Here is a 25851-nt window from a genome sequence, read left to right as displayed (position 1 = left end):
GGTATAACTTCTGTTTATTTGATAAACTACACCATGTCAATGCCAAATTAACATTTATCTTATAATGCCGATCTATATACATCGATATTGATAAAAGTTGGTCTTGATTTATGTGTATATCAACCAATGGGGAAGTTTTATTTTAACGCACCCCCAACAATCACAATCATGCATTTATTCATTATTTTGCTAATCTGACATCTAATGGCACTTATTTATCATAAAATGATTTATCAAGTAATTTTTTTTCCAGTTTTGAAAACAAATCAAATACAAATATTTATTTAATAAATCAAAGTATATCAAGCGCAGACATTGTCATGTAATGAACAAGATTCTAAATATCGATACATCCCATATCAATATTTTATTTTTGCTTTATTTTATTTTTTTCAAAACCGATGAGGGGGACAGATTTAAGACTCCTCCACCTAATACACCGGGATACCGACTGATACGGATCAATACGTATCAATACTTTTAACCTTAAGCTTCATATGATTCAAAAACATTTAGAGAAGAAGCTGAACTCACCAAAAAGCCCGGCCGCGGAGTTTCCTTGTATCCTTCGTTCCAAATCTGTTTTACCAGTCACGTGTCTTATTTATTACATCATTCACGGTATTTAACGTCTAAGTTCTAACCGTTAACTGTTAACGGTTGAAGTCCAAACCGTTAGTCCATGTGCACAATTCAAACCGTTCTCATTGAGGAGGGAATGTTCTCACAACAAGTCTCACTTTACTTCACAATAATACACCGCGCCCTCGATTGCCACGTGGCTGTGTATCGTGGATCACACTAGGAAATCACGGCATTCGAGGCAATCGTACTGAATACGACACAACTCATCCGTATGGATAGCGTCGCGCTTCGTTTGAGTCGAAGAATCGCAGGACATAAACCGTCAATTTCAAGCCAGCTATTACCGGACGCCATCCATACATCTAAATCCAACTTTGGATTCTCAATTAATGAACGACACGCACGCTCGATTTAAGGAGAGAGAAAATAGATAGAGTGAGGAGAGAGAAAGTAAAGAGAGAGGGAGAGAGAGTTGAGTGGAATAAATTATACATATTTGTAATTTTGGTCAAATATTGGGATTTTGGTTTTTCGTGAGCGCGGAGAGCGGGAACTTTTGGAGCGAGAGCGAACTCGAAAACGAGGATGGCGAGCTCTGAAGATAAGCAGGAAATTGCTGCGGCGGAGAAGGAGAATCAGATCGGTGATCAAGAAAACAAGGAGGAAGTCGTCTCGGTTGAGCTCCCGGCACCGGAAGGATGGAAGAAGAAGGTTTCGTTTCTCCAATTTTCTCTTCCTTTCGCTTTGATTTCGTTTTGTATGCTGCTGCTCTAGTTCTTCCGTCTTGTGGATGCATTTAGCTTGGAAAATTTGGATCTTTTCGTTTTTTCTGGTTTGTTTTTTGGTGTCGCTGTCATTGTTTTGTTTGTGGTTGTTGTTAGGGTTTTCTTGAAGAGCTCGTTGGAAGCTTCGAAGTATGGAGTGGTAGAACAGTAGCTTGTAGTTACATTCGAAGTTGCTTGATTTCTGTATTCGGCTTTGAAATGAGCTTATATCTTTACTTTATGCTTTCCTTTCGTTCGTGTCTTCTCTCCTTATCTCTCTCTGTGCTTGGGAGCATGGTGGAGCTTGATTTGTTCTGGTGAATTTGTTGTAAATCTTGCTTTTTATGCAAGTAGCAAGTTGTGGAAACTGTGGAAGTATTTTTTTTTGTTCAAATTGGTGAATTGAGTCGAATTTATTTGAAACCTGTTACTGGAGCCATGATATGGTGGTAGTAAGAATCATATGTGAAGTTCAGTTAAATCCTTTTATCGTTGGAGTAATTTTCCACGAATTTACTGTTTTGTGATTTCTCTAGGATGCTTTGCTTTTATGGCATTCGAATGTTTGAGGTTTTGATTTTAGTACAGCTTTTTGACCTTAAGGAATTGGCCATTTCCTCTTGGTTTCGTGATATCTGTCTATTTATGTTTGATTTTATTATTTATCTCTTTTTAACCCATGGAGTTCTGCCTTTTGTTTGATGTTTTTCAATTACAATTGTTATCTTACATGATCATTTACTTAATGTGAATTCATTGGTGCTGCTGAATCTGTCTTCTTGTAATACTGTAATAGTTGATGTCCTTATCTATTTATCTTTATAAAAAATCCAAGTTATCAATGCCATCCAATGATATGTTTTGAAGGTTTTATGCTTCATCTTAAATTGCGGTAAATATGCATGGCATTTTTTCTAGGTAGAAGTTTGTAAAGCTGATTTGCCTTAGTCCATTTCTATGGATCTGTTTGTTCTACCTGAGTTGCAAGATCTATTTTAATTAAGCCACAAGTCATATGAACATATTAAATATGCATGAAAATTTGCAGTCAGATTTTCCAGAGTTATGTTATCCTGCTGAGGGGGGATTTATTTAGTGCTCACTGCTCACCCTTTTTTGTTGTTCTCCGTATTTCAAAAATATGAATTTTGATTATCTTGTATATCACATTTAAAAGTAATAAATAAACAAATAGATTATTAAAGGGAGGTCAATAATGCCTATAGATTAATTGCAGTGAGTGTTAATGGTTTGAAAAAGTGCAGCAGCTTCATGTTTGGATAACTAGATAGAATAAGAATGGCAAGTGCAATTTCTTCATGTTGTTGTTTGAAGGAGCTATTTTTTTCTTTTTAATTTTTTTTATCAATATTGAAGAAGTCAAATTTTTGAATACTATAGCACAATTAGGGGTGGATGCCCCAATGTTTTTGAATTTGTGGTTAGTTTTCTTATTTATCTAGTGAAAGGTCTAGGAATAAGTTAAAATGCTTTTAGAATTGGTGCAGATAAAGCAAAAAAGTTCAGAAGTTCTTTATCCATTCCCCATAGTTAAAGAAAGAAACTTCTTAGGGATCAATTAGTTTTAAATAGCATCGACTTAATTTAATATTGTTCAATTCTGTTAGTTTTAAATTCAGTCAGTTCAAGTTTTAGATACTGCAATGACACATGCAATTCTTGGTTAATGATCTCCTCCAAGTTTTATATTACCAGTTGCAAGATTTGTAAGTAACTACTATAATTAATTACTACTTAATAGTTACCAAAAAGATTTCCTTTTATTGCAGACCTTCTTGTAGATGCACGCTATCTCATTATTGCCACTTAGTTACTAAAGAAAGAATAAACCAGCTTACCATTCACACACATTCCATTTAGTTATACAAGAGGTATTAACTACGTGCAATCTATCCAACATATATCCTTTTATTAGAACTTCAAAAGAAGAAACAACTAAATTCTAGTTAAGAGGCCCAACATTACCTACTATTGGTCCCAAGGGTCTTAGGTAGACTGGATACAGACCTAACCTTGGGCTTTTTTTTTTTTTTTTTGCACAAAGTGGCTGTTCTCAGATCTAAATCCACGTTCTCACACTTGTCAGCCTGGGATTTTAACATTATGCCAAGTAATCGCCCCATCATGTCTGGTTGATTTAAATGAGGGGAAAGATATATACAGAAATGCCAACTTGGTTAAAAATTCTTAATAATATCTCTCTTTTTAAAGATGCTTCTTCAATAAAAAATGTAGTGGCTTCTTTCGTGCACTCAATATTGGGGATATAAGTAGACTGCCACCATATGTTGGCATTTTTCTCAAATTTAGCATTTGAAGCTAACCCTAATCAAAGAGGTATCAACTATTGTTGACTATTATACAACATAATGTATCTTTTATGCGATTTCTTTAAATATAGGATTTTAAATATCTTCAACAAAATTTTACATGTTCATCAAGGATGTTCTTAATTTGATTTGTCTAACTTGTTTATTTCTTTGCAGTTTTTAAAGAATTTATTTATTATTGTTTGAATTTTTTTTTATGAAATGTTCTATTTATTTCTTTTTATTCACCTTCTCTTACCCATATATAAGATAAGAGATGCTTGGTTGATTGTGAGGTCTGCTAGGTCTAGGGCTTCCTGGTGGAACCTAGCCACCTGGCTTTAGTACAACTGGTCGCAACTATAATCATTTTTTCTTTTCAATTGCAATAGAGAAGTGGAAATAAAATGTTAAACTAGGAGAAGAGTTGCCCCATGGATTTGGATGATAATCAAATAAGATAAGATTATGATAATGTTGGTTATAGAATGGATTCAGATAACAATTATGTAGAGAACACTGATGTGGGCTCCACAACTACGGTCCCACTGTGTTCGTAGGGTAGAAGATGTTCTAGTCTGCCTAGGGTTAGCTATTGGTCATTTAGTTGTTTCAATTGTTATTTATTTCAGTCTTTGTTTTACTCTATTTGTTATGTAAAGACTAAGGGCAGATCTGTCCTTTCCATGTAATGAGCATAACCTATAAATATTAATTAAAGTGGCGGCGGTAGAACATTAAGCTTCTGCTCCTCCTTTCAATCCTTGTGTTCTACTGCTTCTCCTCTTTCTCTTCTCTCCTCTTTCTTTCTTCTTATCTTCGAACCTGAGATTCATTAGGGTTCAAGACTGATAACAGTCCTGAACTTCTAGTTGGTATCAGAGCCAAGTTCTCTCATGTGAGTCTAGTCCAGCCGACCACATGAGAACCATCTAAGGCTGGAAGCTGAGAAAGCAAAGTTCGTTGACTGGTTCTTGGAGATCTCTAGAGGATTAACAGCTGTTTGAAGAAGTGTCACAGTTGTAGCAAGTTGGTGATCAGGAAGAATTAGAGAAGGCTAGGGTTCGGGTAACCTTGGTAGGCAACGAACTGCATTCTACTGTAAGTTTTTACTTTCTGAGAGAAGTAACATCAGAAAAGATAGGTTGGACCTATCCAGTAAGGGTGGCCGAACTACTCTAGGGTTTTATCTCTCTATTCTCTAGGGTTTCTCTAGGGTTTTGTCTTATCCCTACGGCAAACCCTAGTATTAGGCCAAAACTTGTGATCTTATTCCTGCGGCAAACCCTAGAATTCTCCTCAACATTGATCAGTTTTAGGGTTTCATATTAACCCTAATACAAACCTTAACCATACGACTCTTAGGATTGATTAAAACCTCGAATTGGCTTTAGCATATCAGATTGCTCTTCAAACTGTGTTTCAATCTTCTTTTGGGGTTTCGAACACTTTTGAAGGGGTGAAAACTGTTTGGACTGTTGCTGTTGTGTGTGGTTATTGATTTCAGATCAGTCTTATATATATTTCATGCACATCTATCGTGTGTACAGATTGGTTCTCTACTGATTTTGTGACTGTTGTTGGGAGTTCTACTGCTGGTTTTGACTGTAGTAACCATAATCTTTGATACTTCTGGTTCTTGACTGAAATGGAGTTTAAGAATCAGGCAGAAGGCAGTTTTGGGAACAACAGTTATGGTGGTGGTTTTGAGACAAGTTTTCAGATTACAACCGTAAAGTTTGATGGATCAAACTATTTGGAATGGGCCCAATCAGCCATAATGGCTATTGGGGGAAGGGGCAAAGTAGGTTATCTCTTGGGAGATATAGCAGAACCTTCCAAGGGAGACCCTATGTATACCAAGTGGGTCCAAGAAAACTACTTGGTTATGACATGGCTCTGTAATTCATTGCAGCCCCATATCAGCCGAAATTACTTATGGGCAAAGACAGCCAAGGAGATATGGAATGTGATGAAAGAGACTTACTCCCAACCCCTTAATGTTGCCAGAGAATATGAGTTGAAGTGTGAGGTGAATGCCCTTAAACAAGGAGAGAAACCGGTGTCGGTCTATTTCTCTAACTTGCAGTCCCTGTGGCATGAGATTGATCACTTAGAGACTCTTGAGTGGGAGAGTCCCAAAGATGCTCAGATACATAGAAAGCACATTGAGACAAACAAAGTGTTTGAGTTTCTGGCAGGACTGAATTCAGAATATGATATTGTGATGCAATAGATCTTGACCAGAGATAGTGTGACCCTCTCTCAGGCATACTCCTTAGTGCACAGTGAAGATATCAGGAGGAAAGTCATGATGCAACCTCAGCCGCTTACACCTGCCTTGGTAGTTGTCAAACCCAAAACAGATGGTGATTCAGAGAGGAACAAAAAGAAGGAAGATAAAAGGGATGTGGTGTGTGAGCATTGCAATATACCTAAACTCACAAAAGAAACATGTTGGAAGCTGCATCCACATTTGGTTTCGGCAAAGTTGAGAAATAAAAGGAGTAATGCTCATGTGGCTACGACTACTGATTCAGCATCCTCATCTGGCACGAGAGGCACACCATTAGAGACCTTAGTTGCAGTTCGGGCAGCTCTAATACAATTGGAGAAGGAAGTTGGCAGTTCAGCCCAGTTACCGCAGTCATCATCAGCTCCGGCTACATCGGCCTTTGCACACTCAGGTACTCGAGCCTCAACCTACCATGCCTCTGCTCCAGGTACTACTGAACTGTGTTGGGTAATAGATTCAGGTGCATTTGACCATATGACCAGCTTGCCCTCTTTGTTTACTACTTATCACTTATTTTCTGGTAGGGATAAAGTATCTATAGCTGATGGTTCTCTTGTCCCTATTTCTAGCAAGGGTGACATCAAACTGTCAGATACTATATCCTTGTCCTCTGTCTTGCATGTTCCTAAACTGGATACTAACATCCTTTCCGTCAATAGCATTACCAAACATTTGAACTGCTCAGTAACTTTCTTTCCTGACCGATGTGTTTTTCAGGACATGGAGACGAAGAAGGTGATTGGGACTGGCTGTGAGACGAATGGGATCTATCTGCTCGGGGAGAGTTCTCGTCGGGAAGAGTCAGTGGATAAGAAGTTACTTGTTTCTCAAGTTGTGAGTCCGGTTATGTTGTGGCATAACTGATTGGGTCATTTATCTTTTTGGTCATTGAAGAGTCTGTTTCCTACTTTGTTTGAGTTTGTTGAGTCATCTTAGTTGAAGTGTGAAAGTTGTGAGTTGGCTAAACATTGTAGAAACTCTTATTCAGTGAGTAATAAAAGGAGTAATAGTTCTTTTGATATTGTGCATACTGATGTTTGTGGGCCATATCACATTCCTTATATGGGGGGGTATAGGTATTTTTTACTATTTGCTGATGACCACACCCGGTTTTCATGGGTTTATCTTATGCGATCACGAGATGATGTGCCTGTCTTAACCCAAAACTTCCACCAAATGATCCTAACACAATTTGATGCCAGGATAAAAGTGCTTGGATCTGATAATGCAAAGGAATACTTTGCTAAGCCATTGGCATCGTACCTCCTTAATCATGGGGTTATCCACCAGAGCACGTGTCCTCATACACCTCAGCAGAATGGGGTTGCAGAGAGGAAGAATAGGCACATCTTGGAGGTGGCTAGAAGTATTATGTTTACTTCCAATGTCCCTATTCGCTTATGGGGTGATGCTATCCTTACGGCGGTATATCTTATTAATCGGATTCCTTCTCGGGTTCTTGATATGAAACCTCATTTTTCCCTTCTATACCCAAATGAGGAGTTGTTCACTATTCCCCTCAAGACATTTGGTTGTACCTGTTTTGTTCAGTTTCTTGGTCCCAATCACTCCAAGTTTCAACCCAAGGCCTCCAAATGCATCTTTCTTGGTTATGCACAAATTCAAAAGGGTTATTGTTGTTATGATCCTGTTTCAGGGAAGAAGTTTGTATCCATGGATGCCACTTTCTTTGAGGAGACACTCTACTATTCTCGGGTCTCTCATTAGGGGGAGAGTAGTGAGTGTGGAGATTTGGGTCTTTTTCTTCAGGGGGAGGAGGAGTGTAGTGAGGACAGGGTTAATACCTTTGGGGCTGTTCCTTTACCTATCTAGTTGATGATGAGGGCTGTAGTAGCGAGGGTGGTCAAAGGGATCAGGAGTTGAGAGTCTGTCACAGGCGATGCAGGCAGATTGATCCTGGTCATCAGCAGTCCCAGCCAGCTACAATCTCTTCTGTGGCTCCCAGTCCAGATATTACAGTCCCAGGGTCCACAGAGACTCCTTCCATTGTTGCTACCTCACCCTCTGCAGATGTCCTTGACCTTCCCATTGCCCTTCGTAAAGGAAAACAGCATTGCACCACATCTACAGCCCACTGCATCTCCCAGTTTTTGTCTTATGATCACCTATCTCCCTCCTACAGGTCCTATCTCACTTCTGTTGCTGATGTCCCTATTCTGAGAACAGTGCAAGATGCCCTATCAGTCCCGGAGTGGAGAGGTGCAATGCAAGTTGAAATGGATGCCCTGTTGAAAAATAATACCTGGGAGTTAGTTGATTTGCCCAAAGGAAAGAAACCAGTTGGATGTAGGTGGGTATTTACTGTGAAGCATAATGCGGATGGTTCCATTGAGAGGTATAAAGCTCGGCTAGTTGCAAAGGGGTTCACTCAAACTTATGGTATAGATTACTTGGAGACATTTGCCCCGGTAGCCAAGATGACCACCATTCGGGTTCTATTATCTCTTGCAGCAAGATACACTTGGCCTTTGTACCAAATGGATGTTAAGAATGTTTTTTTGAATGGGGACTTGCAGGAAGAGGTCTACATGCAGTTGCCTCATGGATTCTATGATACAGAGGCAGGTAAGAAAGTTTGTCGGCTCAATAAGGCATTGTATGGTTTGAAACAGTCACCTAGAGCTTGGTTCGACAGATTCTGACTTGCCCTTGGGAAGTTCGGTTATGTATAGGCCCAGTCAGATCATACACTGTTCATCAAGAGGGTGGAATCGTCACTGACACTACTTGCAGTTTATGTTGATGATATTGTGGTCACAAGAAACGACAACCATGAGATTGAGTCCCTCAAACAGCTCCTTCATCAAGAGTTTGAGGTGAAAGATCTGGGTACACTACGGTATTTTTTGGGTATTGAGGTTGTTAGATCTAAGCAGGGGATTTTTGTCTCTCAGAGGAAATATGTGTTAGATCTTTTGGCTGAAAGTAGAAAGCTAAGTGTCAAACCTGCAGATACACCCATTGAACAGAACCACATGATTAATGCAGAGAGTGGGGAGCTGCTTGAGGACAAAGTTATGCTCCAGCGGTTAGTGGGAAAGCTCCTATATATTTATGCCTTACTCGACCAGACATCAGTTATGCCGTTAATGTTATCAGTCAGTACATGCATTCTCCTAGAACCACGCACTTTCTAGCAGTAGAAAGAATATTAGCATATTTGAAGAGATGCCCGTGTAGAGGTATATTATTCAAGAACAATGACCACATGAAGGTTGAAGTCTATATGAATGTCGATTGGGTTGGGAGTGTTGATGACAGAAGGTCTACCTCTGGATATTGTGCTCTTGTGGTAGGTAACCTGGTTTTTTGGCGGAGTAAGAAACAAAGTGTTGTTTCTCGATCCAATGCTGAAGTTGAGTACAGGTCAATGGCTAATGGAGTGGCTGAAATTTTTTGGCTGAGATCACTACTTGAGGAGTTGGGTGTTGAGTATGAGAAGCCCCTGATGCTGTATTATGATAATCAAGCGGCTATTAATATAACACACAACCCAGTGCAGCATGACAAGACTAAAATATTGAAGTTGATCGACACTTTGTACGAGAGAGGGTCTCATCACAAGAAGTATGTCTCCCATACATCACATCCAATATGCAACTGACAGATATTCTCACTAAAGCTGTATCACGGAAGAAGTTAGAGGCAGATCTATCCAAGTTGGGAATGATAAACATTTATTCCCAACTTGAGGGGGAGTGTAGAGAACACTGATGTGGGCCCCACTGTGTTCTTAGGGTAGAAGATATTCTAGTCTTCCTAGGGTTAGCAATTGGTCATTTAGTTGTTTCAGTTGTTATTTATTTCAGTCTTTGTTTTACTCTATTTGTTATGTAAAGATTAAGGGCAGATCTGTCCTTTCCATGTAATGAGCATAACCTATAAATATTAATTAAAGTGGCAGAGGCATAACATTAAGCTTCTGCTCCTCCTTTCAATCCTTGTGTTTTACTGCTTCTCCTCTTTCTCTTCTCACCTCTTTCTTTCTTTTATCTTCGATCCTGAGATTCATTAGGGTTCAAGACTGATAACAGTCCTGAACTTCTAGTAATTAAATAATTTGAGATTATAATCAGTGTTAGTTTTAGAATGGATGCAGATGGTAATCCATTTATATGATTGTATGATTAATGTTGGTTGTGGATGAGTTGCCTCAAAATTCCAACAATTAGGGTTTTGCTCGGAATTTGGCATTCAAACTTTGTAAGGTGTATTGTAATGGAGAATAATGAGGAAGAACAACAATTGGTAGGGATTTGAACTTTCGAAGTGATATGATAGAAACAAGGATGAAAATTCTCCAAGAAAGAACTGAGAAAAGTTAAACTAAGGAAATGAAAAACAGAAGGAAGAAGCTTAGGTTGTGTGGAGGTTCTCAAGGAGTGAGATTAAGTTTTGTTGAGAGCTAGAAGATATGCTAATCAAAAGATCTTGACTAAATCAGTAATAGAGAATTAGAAGAGAAGAAAGAGGGTACAGAAGAAAGAGAGAAAAAAAGAGATGAAAAATATTTACATAAAGAAGAAGTGCACAAGGAAGACTTACTCCACTTTGAAAGAAAAAACCTCTTGCTATCTTACAAGATACATTTGTAGAGAAATGATAGGTCTGGGGTTACTGTTTACTGAAATTACAGAATTGCCACTGCCAAGCTTCAGCTCACAGAGAACAGCAGAATCTGTTTTCCACATATCACACGAATCTGAGACTTCAATTACAACTTAAAAATAAGATCCAAACTCCAAAGTACATAACCATCAGACTAAACCCCAATGATATTATGTAAACTTACCAAAGTATCCCTAAAGTAGGAAATTGTTCAAAAAAATTTTGAATACTCCTAGGCTGTTTCTGGATTATCTAGATAAGTGTCTATGTCACTTATCTGGTAGAGATGGGATTTAGGATCCAGTGCAAGCATACATGTGCCACCAAATGGGCCATTGCTATGGTCTTTAAATGGGTTCATAGTCCTGTTATCCAAGCCCTACTTCAATCCCATGCCCTGGCCAATTTCAAATCTTAAACCCATAAAATCCAAACTAAAATCGAAACTCTAACCAAGCTCATATCTATACCTATAACAAGATCAAGGACCTGTCACCCATATCATATGTATATTCAATGTGCAGACCTAGTTCCATGGCTCACACAAAAGTTGGTGTTGAATTAGTTCCTAGCTGGATGGAATGTATTTCTGTTGTGTCGCTTTTTTTTTTGATAACTTTCTCTTATGCCAATTTTCATTTTGATAAAATTTCTTTTACTTTATTATAGAAAAACCAATAAACCATGATCAAAGAAGTGAAATTCACCTTGGAGGGTAAATTTCTTGAAGTTCAAGTAAGACATGGAAAATTACAGCATTAAAGTACATAACCACTAAGAAATCAATGGAAAGTTATATATTTTTAGTCTTCCAGGTAGATTGTCTATGAAGTAGTTCAGTAGATGTTGAGTTTTAATGCTAGTTTTCTTCTCTCGTTGGAAAATTAGCCAATATGTGGCAGTTCATTTTCAATAAAGAATCAATTCAGTGAATAAAAATTGTTTTTTTCATTGATAAAAAAAGTTTCTTTAGCACAGTGTATCTGGGTGGTGTGTCTTCATCAACTATGCTAGAGGGGTGATGCCTTTAAATGATTGGTGTGATCCATATCTTGAATTGGAGTTTTAAGTTGAGGTGCCACAGACTTTAGTTGGTTTTGGTTCTTTCCATTATCCTTTTATTCCTAAGCCCTTCTCTATATCCCACTATTTATGACCACTTTCTTGACATTTTAATTGTGTTGCTTAGGGATGGCAATTTCTACCCTACTTAGTGGATATCTATCCCTACCTGCCCCGACAGGCCAACAGGGTGGGCTTTTCTTTTTTCTTTTTATTTTTTTGCTTGAAAAACAGATTTTGAGGTGAGGGCGGTTTCTGGGATTTTAGAATCTGTACAGGTACGGGTAAGGTAAGGTACTAGGTTAAACCTGACCTTCCCTGACCCAAATATTTATGGAAGGCATATGAACTTATGTATTAGATGTCAAATTTAATAATATTTTTAATTTTATGCCAAGGATAATTGTTAGTTTATGTGTTTCCTACATGTATGAATCAAATAATTGGAAATTCTGATGTTTGTTCATGTTATTTTACTTGTTTATTGCTTATATATAATAGGAAATTAGATTTGGGTTTTGAAGCCAACCCTCAAATGCGGGGAGGGTAGGGTTAGGAAGGGTTTTGCAATTTCATGTGCAAGGAGGATTTGGATTCTGAAAATCCAACTCACTACAGGTTTTGGGGAGGGTATGGGTTGGGAGGTCTAGAGAGGTGGGTAGGGTCTAGAATTTACAAAATCCTCCTTTAATGTGCAAGGAGGATTTGGATTCTGAAAATCCAACTCAGTATTGGTTTTGGGGAGGATGTGGGTTGGGAGGTCTAGGGAGGTGGGTAGGGTCTAGAATTTACAAAGCCCTCCCTGAACGTGCCCTTTTGCCATCCTTACCTTTTTCCTCATTCTTACTAGTTTTCTATCTTTTTCCTTTTGTATGTGTGTGTTGGAAGGGTTAAAAGTAGATAAACAATGCTCTTCTCTTTGTTTTGTCTTGATATGAAATTGAGAGTAGGTATGCAATATCTTTTGTTTATAGTCTTTTTTAGCATATGTATGTGATTCACTCATTTGTTTTGAACCTATTCTGTTTCTCCTTTACAATTGGATTTTCTTGGGGACTGCCACCTACTTACTGCTTTGCTTATCTTGATGTTTCTATACTTTGGTTGAACTTTGTGAACTATGCTTTGTTTATAAATTGATGGTTTGCATTTACTACTAATCTTAGACTATGTGCTTCCAACAATATCATAAAATATATCACTTGTGGATGTTAAAAACTGAAAATGTAAGTTCAAATTAGGAGTATTGAGTTCTTAAGCTGGAATGGGTCTAGAGATGGTTTGTTTACCTTTTATTGTTATGTTCAAACTTCAAACTGTAATGCCCGGTGAAAGAGGGTATTGTGGTTTGAAAAGTTATAATCTGGGATATTTATGTAATATCTGTTCCAATAGGGGTTTATTTTGTAATTGGATATTTATAGTATTAATATAAAGCATCTTTTTCATTTGAGAGAGATAGATTTGCTTTGGTTGAAGCCCTGATTTTCTTTTCTCTTTAATATTTTCTCTTTTCTCTCCTTTCTTTTCATACCACTCATGAAAACATTGTATCATAGTAGGTAGACTTCATGAAAACGGTGAAGATGATTGTAGTTATGATTCTGGACCTGTTAGTGAATTCTTTTGTATTCTAAGTCTCTGTTTTTTTTGTGCTTTTGCTTTCTTGCTTTTTTTTTGCTATAGTTCTTGTTACCTTTTTGTCTTGTTTTTTTTAGACTTTTCTTCTATAGTTCAAGTTTGTTTGTTCTCGTTGTTGCAGTTCCCCCAACTTCCACCATCGGTTTGTGTTTGGATGAACTGATCTGTCAATCTGATTGCTAGTCTATTTCAAACTATTCCTTTGTTTTTGTTCCTATTTTCGGATCTGATTCAATATGCCATTGGCTTTATTCTTCCCTTTTCTTTGATCAGCTTGTCTTGTGTTCAAAAGTTGAGTGGTCAACAATGGTTTTCTACTTCCAAGTAGACCTGTTCATGGGCCGGGCTTTTGGCCCAACTTTACAATGTCTTGGGCTTCAGGCCAGGCCAATTAGAATTTTGACAAAAGCCAAGCCCGAGCCCAGCCCATGAACAGGTCTAATTCCAAGTGGGGAGAACGAATTTTTGTTCTTTGGTTGGATTTTAAGTGGATGATTGAAGGAGCGAGTTTATTTGGGAAAATGATTGTTACTAGGAGGACAAATCCTTCAGATTTGAATATCAATGACAAGGGGAGTAATTTTTTGGGTGTGAGCAACAAATGTTTGCCGGTTTGTCCAAGAAATGTTGATTCCAGTGGGTATATGTTAGCTGCACAGTGGCTATTTGAAGAAACAAGATCTTGTGACCTTTAAGCCCTACAACACTTCTATCCTTGAATTGTTAGCAGTGCATGTTGCAATAAGGTGTTTGTTGGAACGCTTAAGTGTCTTCAATGACAAAATCCTTCGCGCCATATACATGTTTGATAAAATGCCTAAAGGAACTACATATTTTTGTTAAGGGGGAGTCTTAGTCTTTCTCTAAGGGTGGGCTTTGGCACAATGGTTGGGTTGCTCCACTGCAACCTGGGTGGCCAGGGTTCAAATCTTGAAAACAGCCTCTCTGTATGTGCAGGGGCAAGACTGCGTACATCTGTCCCTCCCCAGTTGGTGGGAGCCTTGTGCATTGGGAGTCTTAGTTGTTGTGTAAAGGTCAATTGTTTTTTCAAGTTATCTTTGTTTGTTGTTGGGGTATTTGGAATGCTATGTTATCTAATTGTGTAGTGTCCTCTTCCTTAAACTGTAGGGGTTGTGGTTTGAGCTATGTGATGTTGGTAGTGTTTTGTTGTTGCTGGGGATGTGTTGAGACATGATCTTGATGGTTCATTCTGTCTTGGGTAAGAGTAATGGGTTAACATGAGTGCCATGTTAGTCATGTATTGTGTAAGAACTATGAGCCATCATGAATACAATCTAATCAGTTGAAAACTTGTCTTGCATGGGTGAAAGCTGTGCATGGATTGGATCCTTGTTTGTATGGTGCAAGAGTTGGTTGCTGTGATACTTAAAATCTTCAAGTTGCCTTGAAAGTTGAAAGTCTAATTCGTGTTGCCACTAAGGTTACTCAATTAGCAAGTTTCTTTACTATCTATGTCAATGCTTGCGTTGGCATCAGGGAATCAGGTTCAAATTACAATCAATAAGTTTCTTTTTTTTTCACTCATTTTCTTCTTGCCACTCTCTCTTCTCTCTTTGCTCGTGTGCATTTGCACATGTTACTCAATTCGTCACATTAAAACCAGTTTGGCTTAGGTCTAACTTGGCTGGTTAAATGGTGGCTAAGGCCAATGCTTTTGAACTTATATGCAATAAGACTTGAATGAGCTAAGTCAAGTGCATGGCTCATGCTAATACCTTTTATCATGACTGATTGACTGGTGTGAGAGAAGAGAGTGAACCAAAAAGAAAGATGGATGTGAGAATAGACGACTTAGGGCAATAAACAAAACCAATTCTATCTAAAATGGGAGGGTTGTTTTATATTAACACTAGAAATATCCAAACTACAAAGCCGTCTCAATGAGGTCGATATTACATAAAAACCCTTGATTATAATTTTTCTTCCCAAATTATCCCCATCTTCATACATAATACCATTTGAACATTGGGCACTCCAGCTTGCTTGGAAGAAACATTGTAACCTTGGTAGACACATGAACAACTAGTCTTTTGGGGCAACTCTTGAACAAAGAAAATTGAAGATTCCAAGTATGGTGGCAATTAGCTCTTACACCAAACCAACAAGGAACTAGTTAGCTTGAACATACTTGTGGCCATACATAGCTCTCGTTTCATTGCAAGACAACTCACCAAAGTATTAGATGGTACCCATGGTTGATTATGGCTCTTTTTTGATAAATAAATGAATTTTATCAATAAACTTTATGTAGTATCTTTACAAGCATCCCTTAGAGAGGCACAAGCTGCTACCTCTCATGCATAAAAAGAAGGCACATTATGAGTGTGCCCTGAACAAAGTAGACTTCTTCACCCCTTGCTTAGCCAAAGCATCCACCATCCCATTTGCTAATCTCCTCACCCATTGTATCCTCAAATAGATATTCTTGGTTAGCCATGTAAATTTTTTCATTTCAGTACGGTAGCACCAAATTATAGACTTTGGATTTTTTAGCCATTCTACCACCACTTTCGAATCCCCTTCAATCACCACGTTTGTCAAGTTTATCTCACTAGCTATTTGACCCCTTGGATTGTGGCTAGCAGTTCTGCTTTAAGGGAGTCACCCATACCCGCAAGGCCAGAAAAAAGTCCTATAAATTTACCTTCTCCATCTCTCTAAACCCCTCCTATTCCAGAAGGGTCTGGATTACCTCGATTACTCCTATCAAAGTTCAGTTTAAAAAACCTTCAATTGGTGGAGCCCAACCAAGCTCCATTCTGTCCTTTCTCTTAGAGCTTTTAGCAATTGCTTCCCAATTCCTCCAAATATCATCAAAAGAAAACTGGGAAAACAACTCCAGAGTTTTGATCCAGTGGATCACCCTAACTATCACACAAATCTTGATTTCTTCCTTGCTTCTCTCCTTTTCTAAGTATATTCTTGCATTCCTCTCCTCCTAGATGGTCCAAATCAAGGCTTCTCGTACACATCTCCACATTGTCCTCCCTCTTTTCTTTGGCCAAGTAAATAGGGAGGGATCAAATAACATATTAATCTCCATTGGTAAAGTCCATTTGCGCCCAAACAAAGAAAAAACAAACCAAAGCCAAATATCTGCAGCAAAAGGGCAGGAAATCAGTAAATGAAAGGAAGAAGATGAGGAATCACAAAAGGTCTTGAATAAAGAAGTACAAGAAAACAAACCCTTGGGGTTGGGGGCCCAAATACACTTATCAAGTATATCGGGCAAGCAAACCTCTTGAAGGAGTTTTAGACGATCAACACAAGCCAAAAGTTCGTTATCCATAAGACCTCTACGGAAACCGAAGTCCCAACTAAGGCCCACTGGATGTATTGGTGGAACAACAAATCTTGACACTCATTTTTGTACAAAGAAACCGAGTATAAGGAGAGAAAGAGCTCCTTTAACGGACAAGAACCAACCCAAATATCCAACCCAAAAATTTAATAGATACCCCAGAGCAAACATCATACCTGATGAAACAAAGAAAGTGAATAGAATGCTATCAACCACTTTCCAAGGTGAGGCCAAAGTAGCTTTTGTAGATACACATGCATCCCAACCATTTCCCAACCTTCCATGTATGCTAGCTATTACTTCATGCCACCTTTTGTCCCTTTCCATCAGCCACCTCCAAAGCCATTTCCTTAGCAGAACGGTACTCATGGCAGTTCACAACTCCTACCCAAGGCCAAAACATGTTCATCCATCAAGTTAACCTTTAGGCATACCCCCAACACAACAAAGTTCGAACCCCAACTACTACTATTCAAGGATGAGGACACCACACAATTAGAGATTTAACATTCCGAATGCCCCAATGACAGCATAAAGGTAAATTGAAACCAACAACCCTTAGACAAATACTAAGACTCCTCTTTAACCAAAACTTGTAGTCCCTTGGGCATTTTGTCGAACACATGTATAACACAAGGAAAAGAACTGTTGAAAACACTTGAACATTTCAGTACCTTAGGCATTTTATCGAACACATGTATAACACAAGGAACACAACTGTTGAAAACACGAGAACATTTCATAAACACCTCTAATGTGATAGGTACCGCCAAGGAAAGGAGTTAAGTGGTCACAAAATCTCACAAACATTTCTTCAAATAGTTGCTAAGCACATGACACATACATGGTGGAATCAACAATTCTTGGACAAACACTGTAAATAGCCAAAGAATTACTCCCCTATCCATTAACCTTCAAATTCTGAAATTCCACCCTCTTGGTTTGGCTAAAATCCTTCTAAAATCAAATCAACACCCCAAGAAAGCACTCTCTCCTTCAAACATGGACATGGACATGGGAAGTGTAATCTGATGTGTGTCAAGTCAAAAAGGGGAGAAAACAAAGAGTTATAAACATGCCTATGGAAAAGTATATACTATTAAAGTAATTCATATTTTTAAGTTCTAACATTATATACCTACAAAAAATGTTTCCTTTGTTACTAAGTGACATTTGATACAAAAAATGGATTCATCTTGTAGATCAGCTGTTCATTTATGTTAAATAAGCTAGGAGATAAAAAGGAAATGTTATGTAGAAGTACTGTCAAGAATCTGTAGACTGTTGGGCTTTGATGCATGTTTGCCACAGCATGTCGTCCATTTAGGGGAAACTATGCAACACTTTTGGACAGCAACCCATTCCTCTACTTGGAGGCAATATAAGCAGCTGTCTGCAATTCATCTCTCAAATGTAAGATGAACAGATTATTAAAGGAAACAATGGCTGATGTTATCTAGAGGGTTATAATTGTTTAAAGTAGCTTTTTGGAGAGTTTTTTTGAAATTAGAAAAGCAGAAGTTGAAATCACGTCACTTTTCTTTCAGCCTATTTTGATGGGCTAAAACTTAACTTTTTTACACGATTTGGTGTCATAAGATAGTTTATTTAGTTATCTATCCAATCTGACCTATTTCATTTAAATTTAATGTGTTCTGAGAAAGCTATGGCTGTTTTACTAATAGGATGCGAGTCCCTGACAGGATTTCAGTCTTTCTATCATCTTAGTCTCTCTTAGAAGCTATGGCTGTTTTTTTGGCTTGTTTAGTTTTAGTAAATTTAGTAACGAGTTATTGGAATTGTTTCTGAAGGTGAAGTTCTTATTTAAGTGTCCTATGGTTTACCTATTGGTTGGTCTTTATTTCCCTCTCTCCTTCCCCCTGTCTTCCTTTATTTCATCTTCTAAGCGATCCATCTCTTTGTTGTCTATTCAAACATCAAGAACTCTTTTTCTTCCTAATCTTGTGGTTATTCTTTGGAGGACATCAAGCTGTCTACTTGTTCTCTACTTTTCGTTTTTAATAATTGGAATCACATTCCCTTACGAGGCTCATCATAAGATTCAGAAGTTGTGGGATACTCTACATGTCTTACATCACCTATCTCTATCTGGTTGGACAACCCAAAAATCTACTCCTGCTTTGTGCTTCACATTGGGTGCCAACCTCCACACTTGAGGCCAGTGGGTTCTTAGCCTGGCCCATGTTTGGGTCATGTCTTGGAACCAGAATGAATGGAAGATTTTGGAAGAGAATATTCCAAGAATGTTTTAACTTGTTTATTTTTTAGTAGCTAAATGCAGATTTAGAAAAGTGTGTATACTATAAGATAAAGAGGAGAGTAGAACAATTTGGAAGAGACCAGAAAAGTATGAGGTGAGATGTGAGACATTCCACTATCCTAAGGTGAGAGGATTAAACTAGCCATATGTTACTGACTGCTGGTTTTCCATTTACTTTCATTGTAACTCTTTGTTTTGAGGGAATCTTTCCTTCCTTTAATACAAACCTGATTTCTTCTTTCATAAAAGCAATTAAAACAAAGAGAGAGATAAATAAATGAGTATAACGAAGAGTTACAATGAAAGAAGAAATCAGGTTTGTATTAAACGAAGGAGAGATTCCCTCAAAACAAAGAGTTACAATGAAAGTAAAACATTCACATATAAATATAAAATTGAAGTATTACCACATAAAGTATCATTATCATAGTTATATAAGTATCATCAGCTATCAACACATCACTTGCAAATCAAAATTTCAGAACTAATAATTCATATAATTTGCATAACATTGACATGAACAAATATGTCATCTCATGTTCACACGAATGCAAATCATTGAAAGCAATCAAAGAAACTGTGTGCACATGAGCTTATGAAGTATACCTCGATCAGCTAGAAATACATTGAGAGTACCCTCAAAGTACTTCTGTCCATTATATGTGCAAAATATTTGTACCTGTTTGTCGAATTGGGTAGTCATCATTTTATATGTTGGATGATGTTGTGAACCTCATCTCTTGTCTTCATATGATATAACTGTGCATACCTTGAGTAGTCATCAGCAAACATAATTAAATAGTGCATACTGCCCAAAGCAAGAATTGAGCAAATAGCCACACACATTAGAATGAAGAAGATAAGAAAGAGTCACTTCTTTTATTGCCTACCAAAAAGATAACATACAATGTTTACATAATTCTCACACCTCACACTTATGATTAGAAGTGTAGATCAAACATCTTAGGAAGCAAAAATTTCAAATACCATAAATTTGAGTGATCCAACTAAGCATGCCACAAGAAAACCTCAGCTTTATTTTAATCATAGAGTTTCTAGTTGGTTCTACATTAAGATATAGGGGCTAAAATTGGACATAAAATACCCTTTCCTCTTGCTATTTATTGTATATTAAATGAGGTAAAGTGATATTTCAGGATGTATTTATTAGTCTATTAAAAGATAGAAAAATCTTCTCAGTCTATTTTCTCCCTTAAAAAACTGTTTTCTTTGCCATTTACATCACAACAAAGTTAGATGGACTGAAAAAAAAGTGAATAACATCTAGAGTATTTCTTTCTAAAAGTTTTATACCCATTTTACAAAAGAAACTTTGAGTCAATTTAAGTTGGAGAGCATTTGGATTGGCCTGGATGTAACCGAAGCCAATATAGGGTCCATTTGGGAGTACTCAAATTTTGATTGAGTCTTTAGTTGAGCTGTTTTGAAGAAGCAACTAAGGGCTCACTTGAGAGGGATGAAGCTTTGATTGAGCTGCTTTCGTTGAACCGCTTTGAAGAACATCCATTTTTTTTTACTTTCTATTTTTGAAAATGCATATTATTCATGTTTTATGTGTTTTATGAAAAAATTACGTATTTTCTGTATTTTGAGAAATGTGCCATTTAATATGGTTTTATCAAATAATATGCAAATATACATATAAATATTCTAAACAAGTTTTTATGAGAGAAAGTAGACTAAGATGGTTTGGTCACATGCATAGAAGACCACCGACAACACCTGTAAGAAGTGATCTGTTGCAAGTTGAAGGAGCTAGATGGACTAGGGGTAGAACAAAAGGGACATGGTTTGAAGTAGCTAGAAATGATTTAAGTGCGCATAATTTAACAATATATGGCATTGAATAGAACACAATGGCAATACATGATTCATGTTGCCAACCCCGTATAGTTGGTATAAGGCTTGGATGATGATGATGCTATGATTTTGTCATGAATTGGAATTAGATTTAAAAGATGACATCTTCTTGCATGTTGGAACTTGGCCATACTACAGTGGAGTTAGTCCTGAAAAGTTGGCTAAGACCATACTTTTTCCCAAATATTGTTTCTAGGCTCTAGAGTTTCTTCTTTTCAATGTGGCATATATGTGCATGCCTCTAGATCAGATGTATAGCCCAATTATATAATTGACAGAAGTGGCTGGACAACCATTTATTTGCCAAGAAAAACTAGTCCACAGTTCAGTCTTCTAAGCCATTTCTAAAGTTTAGCTGAGGAAGGACTTGAAAAGGTTTCTGTACATTTAGATTATAGTACTTGTATGCTTTCAAAGTTCTCTATGTTGGTTTTGTTTGTATCTCAGAGCTAAAATTCTGTGAATGATATGGTCTTAACAACTCAAAAAGTTTCTAGAGTTCAGTATGGCAATAATTTCACTTGGTGTAAGCCAAGAGACTGCTCTGAGGTGATGCAAGTCTTAGGCTCAGTTTGGAAAGAGTGCAAATACACATGTACAGTATAAATACATACAAAATACAAGGTTTTGCGCTCTACAAATTTGTATTTTTACTCCTTCCAAACTGAGCCTTAGGGACAAACTGTGACATGAATGGCTATCTTAGCCTTAGGTCAAATTATTTTGGTGGCTTTTAGAAGATTGTGACATTGGAATATTTTGTGCGTATTTTATTGGGTCCAGATCTGAGTGGCTTCATTTAAACAAGGACTTTGGTCTCTGCATAAGATATTGTTATAATAATCTATTATTATAACAATGAAGTCATTTGTATGAAACTTAGGAGTAGCTCCAATAGGTGATAAGATGTGAGAAAGTAGATTAAGATGGTTTGGTCATGTACAAGCAGCACCCGTAAGAAGTGACTTGTTGCAAGTTGAAGGGACTAGAAGGGCATGGGGTAGGCGAAAAAGGACATGAATAGAATTAGTAATAAATGATTTATCCGCCAGTAATTTAATAATGGATATGGCATTAAACAGAACCGACTGGTGAAACAGGATTCATGTAGCCGGTCTTATATAGTTGACAGCTTGATGATAATGATGATTGCTATGTTTGGGCCTGGGCCAAGCTAGGCTAGGCTTGGCTAGGTTTTGGGCCTATTGCACAAAAATAAAGGCAATGGGCCTCATTTAATTCCTAAACTTGGTTTAGCTTCACGTATTTATCCTTTTATAGATGAAGACAAGGCCTTTATTCCTATTCTTGATCAATGTGGGATATGAAACGGCACTCAATAGTGAGTGTTACGATTGAGATTTCTCCCAAGTCCCACATTGCTCAAGAATGGGGATGAAGGCCTTGCCTTCATCTATAAAAGGTCTTGCCTAGGAGGAAAATTCTCATACTTGAGTTGACTCTTGTGTTGGCATGTGCTGACTTTTGTTGACTCATGAACATTTATGTGTTAAAAAATTTATATTTTATATACAATAGTAAATGTTTAATGTAAAATTAAATATATTTGCATACATATGACATAAAATAACCAACCGAGGGCTGGCTTGTTGGTGTGTTAGCTGGTTTGTTCCTGTGTTGATGCGGAATCAAATCCCACAACCAGCACTTTGGGGAAGAAGGGGTCAGGGGAGTTATTAATGGCGCATAGCACCAAATTCCAATATATATAATATTAAGTATATATAATTTATTATATATAATGAATAATATTTTATATTTAAGAATACGTATTATATTATATTGTGGGCTGGTCTGGTCCTGGGCTGGGGCTTGAAGTGTTGGGTAGTTTTTTTGATCAGTAACAATTAAGGAACTTCATTAATGCTTTTAAGCAGGATTTACAAATTTACATGATGAGAATTATTAATGTGAACGATTTACCCCAATAATTTTTATTTTAGACCCCCATGTATGTTGGCCATGTGAATTTGCTTTATTGGCTTGTTTCTTGTGATTTCTTTTCTGGTTACAGTTTCTGGTTTCTGCTTTATGAATTTTGTAACCTGGCTGTTGACTCCAGCCAAAGTTGAGATGGTATCAGGACTTCCTTGTTGTCTCTCCGTTCTGCATATTTGACAGGACCAACCAAAATCTAAGAAACTAATATTTTCCATAAGCACATGTTAGGATTGTTATGCATATGCTTCAATTGTCTTGTTCTGCTATTCTATGTTCTTAACTCTTTAAAAAATGAAATTGGAAGTTTCTCAAGCGTGTCAGTTTGTTGTTTTTACACTTTTTGTAGCAAGTATGCTGATCATGCAGAGGGAGCTTTGTTTGGAATCCAATTCTGAAAATTTTGATTTTAGGTCTGTTCTGCAGATTATAAGTATGCCTTAATAGATTTTAATGTGAATCTGATATCTGCATATGGAAAATGGGTTCAAATATATGTCTTATGGTTAAGACAGAAGTTTCTCAAAGCTGAAAAAATTATCTGGAATATAATAATTATTAGTTTTCAAAGTCGTCTTGAAACGATTTTTGGTACCTTAAGTCATGGAACATAACATCATTTCTGGATGATAAAATCTTTGACAGACAGCATAGCTTCTTAAAAGAGGCTTTTTATGGGGTGTACAAGTTATAATTTGTGATTAAAATGGTTGGTCTTGCCATGGACGATGGTTGGTTTATGCTTGAGATCACTACTTTCATTGAAATTAAGTATTCACTTTTGAGTTCCTTGTGACGCTTTGTTTTATCCCCCCAGTTCTATATGTTTCTTCTGATAAATTGCTCTCGTTCTTGGGTTCTTGGCAAGTGTAGTAAATATGATGACTGAAACAATTGATTTGTAAGGATGGCACGTATTATTTCTTTTTTCTATTTTCCTTCTAAAGTGAACCTTTCTTCAATTTTGTAATATTTATTGCTGCTTGCAGTTCACTCCAAAGAAAGGTGGGACTCCCAGGAGGAATGAAATAGTCTTTATATCACCTACTGGAGAGGAGATCAAGAACAAAAGACAGCTGGAGCAGTTTCTAAAGGCTCATCCTGGAGGACCTTCTGCCTCTGAATTTGATTGGGGCACTGGTACATCCCACCTTTTATATTTCTCAAATGTGCATAGACGTATTTGAGTGATAAACTCAAAACTTTCTCTGTTATGTAGGCGATACCCCAAGGCGTTCTGCAAGAATCAGTGAAAAGGCAAAGGCAACAGAAACCCCAGAAAGTGAGCCCCCAAAGAAACGGGAGAGGAAATCAAGCTCGAAGAAAGGGACAAAAGAAAAGAAAGACGGTGTGGATGGTGAAAGTGAAGCTCATGAAGATGAAGCAGCTTCTGCAACTGCAGAAAGCACCAAGGCAAGTGCAGATGTTGAAATGAAAGAAGCAGAGGATACAGGGGACAAAAAGGAAGAATCCCCTGTGGAGAAGGCAGAGGTTGAGGATGTTGTGAAGCAGGATTCAGAGCAGAAAAAAGAGGAAGACATCGAGGAGAAGAAACCTGCTGATCTAGTAGAGGCTGAAAATAAAGAGAATGCAGTGGAGCAACAGGCAGAGTCGAAGACGGAAGAGGCAGCATCTCCTGCAAAACAAAAAGAAGTTAAGGAAGTGGATGCGGTTTCTGAAAAGGAGGATAAGGTGGAAGAGTCACCCTCGAAGGAGGCCAACGTGCAAGAAAAGGTCTGTGCAGTGAAAGAAGCTGAAACAGAAGCAAAAGCAGGAGAAAGTTTACCTGACAATGGCAACCACAAGGAAAACCTAGATGAATCAAAACCCATTGAGACTCAATAAATTGTGAGGATGCACACCATCAACCCAAGGCATTTCCAGTCAGTTGTAGGACTTAGGCTCTTCCGTGTATTTCATCCTTTTTTTTTTCTTTTCTTTTCTTTTTTAATTTATCAATTTAGGTAGGATCTCTAGATGGTGATGATACTGTGTTGCAATTGCTGTTCAGATTCCTTACATAATTTGCCTGATGACGGCCTCGTTCATTTGCAACGCCTTGTGCCATTGTAGTTGTAGCTATTATGGTCTGCATAGTTCAGCAACCTTTTTGACACCATTTGATGTGAACTTGTAAACGCATGATTCTTGACAGTGTTAACTTAATTATGATCCCATCTCCATGTATTTTATTGGCTTAGTGATTGACTGATAAGGTCTCTCGCTTTTTTACATTTATTACCTATCTCCTTATGTTACAGCTCGTCTATGTATTAGAAGGGTTATATTCTCAGTTTTTGTATTTGTTATCTTAGGTGCCAACTTCTGCTAAGAAAAGGTAAATTACCCACCTTGTACCAAAGGCCAAGGGATATGAATTGACGGTGAAAGTAAAATTAGTAAATTGCGAATTGCCCATTTGAGATTTCAATGGACCGACAACAACGTCAAAATGATGAAAATAACTTTTCTGAAGCACAAAATGTTCACAAGGCGTCTAAAGGCTGAAGAGAGACGTGGAATAATATTTCACGAGGTTAACAGACAAAATGCTAATAGCGTAGCATGGTTCTGGAATTCAGAATTTCAGGAGGGGTCTTTGTTGCAAAAGGAAGTTTGGGGGCCTCCCATCCCCTAAGTATAGTGTGGCTGTAATTTACGTATTTACTGAAACCTACACTATTACCCCAAATAGACCTTTCACCAAGAAGTATTACATTACTTCTGAAAATAGTAATATCATCACCTAAACTAAATGGAAAATGTTCATGGACAATGGTTACACTTTTATATTTTATATGTAAATATTATATTATAGCACCTATAAATCTATAATACATATTATATATAATATAATGTATAAAATGATTTTATACACATATTACATGACATATAATATAATATTTTATACATAGTCCTAGGCCCGGAATCAAGTCCAACCAGGCCCGTCCCGGGTTTATGTTTCAGGCAAACCTGGGCTGAGATGGCCCTAGGCCCATGCTGTAGCCCTTATCACAGGTCCTAAGCCTGACCCGGTTCGGATCACAATCAACCCTACTTAGGGCCAACGATATGTAATGTAGCCATGTAGGATACAGAAT

General features: G+C 37.5%; 1 protein-coding gene across 1 annotated transcript; it reads left to right on the top strand.

Moving 5' to 3' along the window:
* Positions 1–888: 888 nt before the first annotated feature.
* On the top strand, positions 889–24937 carry LOC148847658 (uncharacterized). Its single transcript, XM_088949602.1, has 3 exons — positions 889–1296; positions 23740–23890; positions 23970–24937. The coding sequence occupies exons 1-3, from the start codon at positions 1171–1173 to the stop codon at positions 24593–24595; spliced, it is 903 nt and encodes a 300-aa protein (XP_088805728.1). The 5' UTR covers positions 889–1170; the 3' UTR covers positions 24596–24937.
* Positions 24938–25851: the final 914 nt, after the last annotated feature.

The sequence above is a fragment of the Nelumbo lutea genome, chromosome 6, assembly GCF_056320005.1.
Source record: "Nelumbo lutea isolate HS-2025 chromosome 6, American lotus-T2T, whole genome shotgun sequence".
Taxonomy (NCBI): Eukaryota; Viridiplantae; Streptophyta; class Magnoliopsida; order Proteales; family Nelumbonaceae; genus Nelumbo; species Nelumbo lutea.
This window is presented reverse-complemented; position numbering and strand designations above follow the sequence as displayed.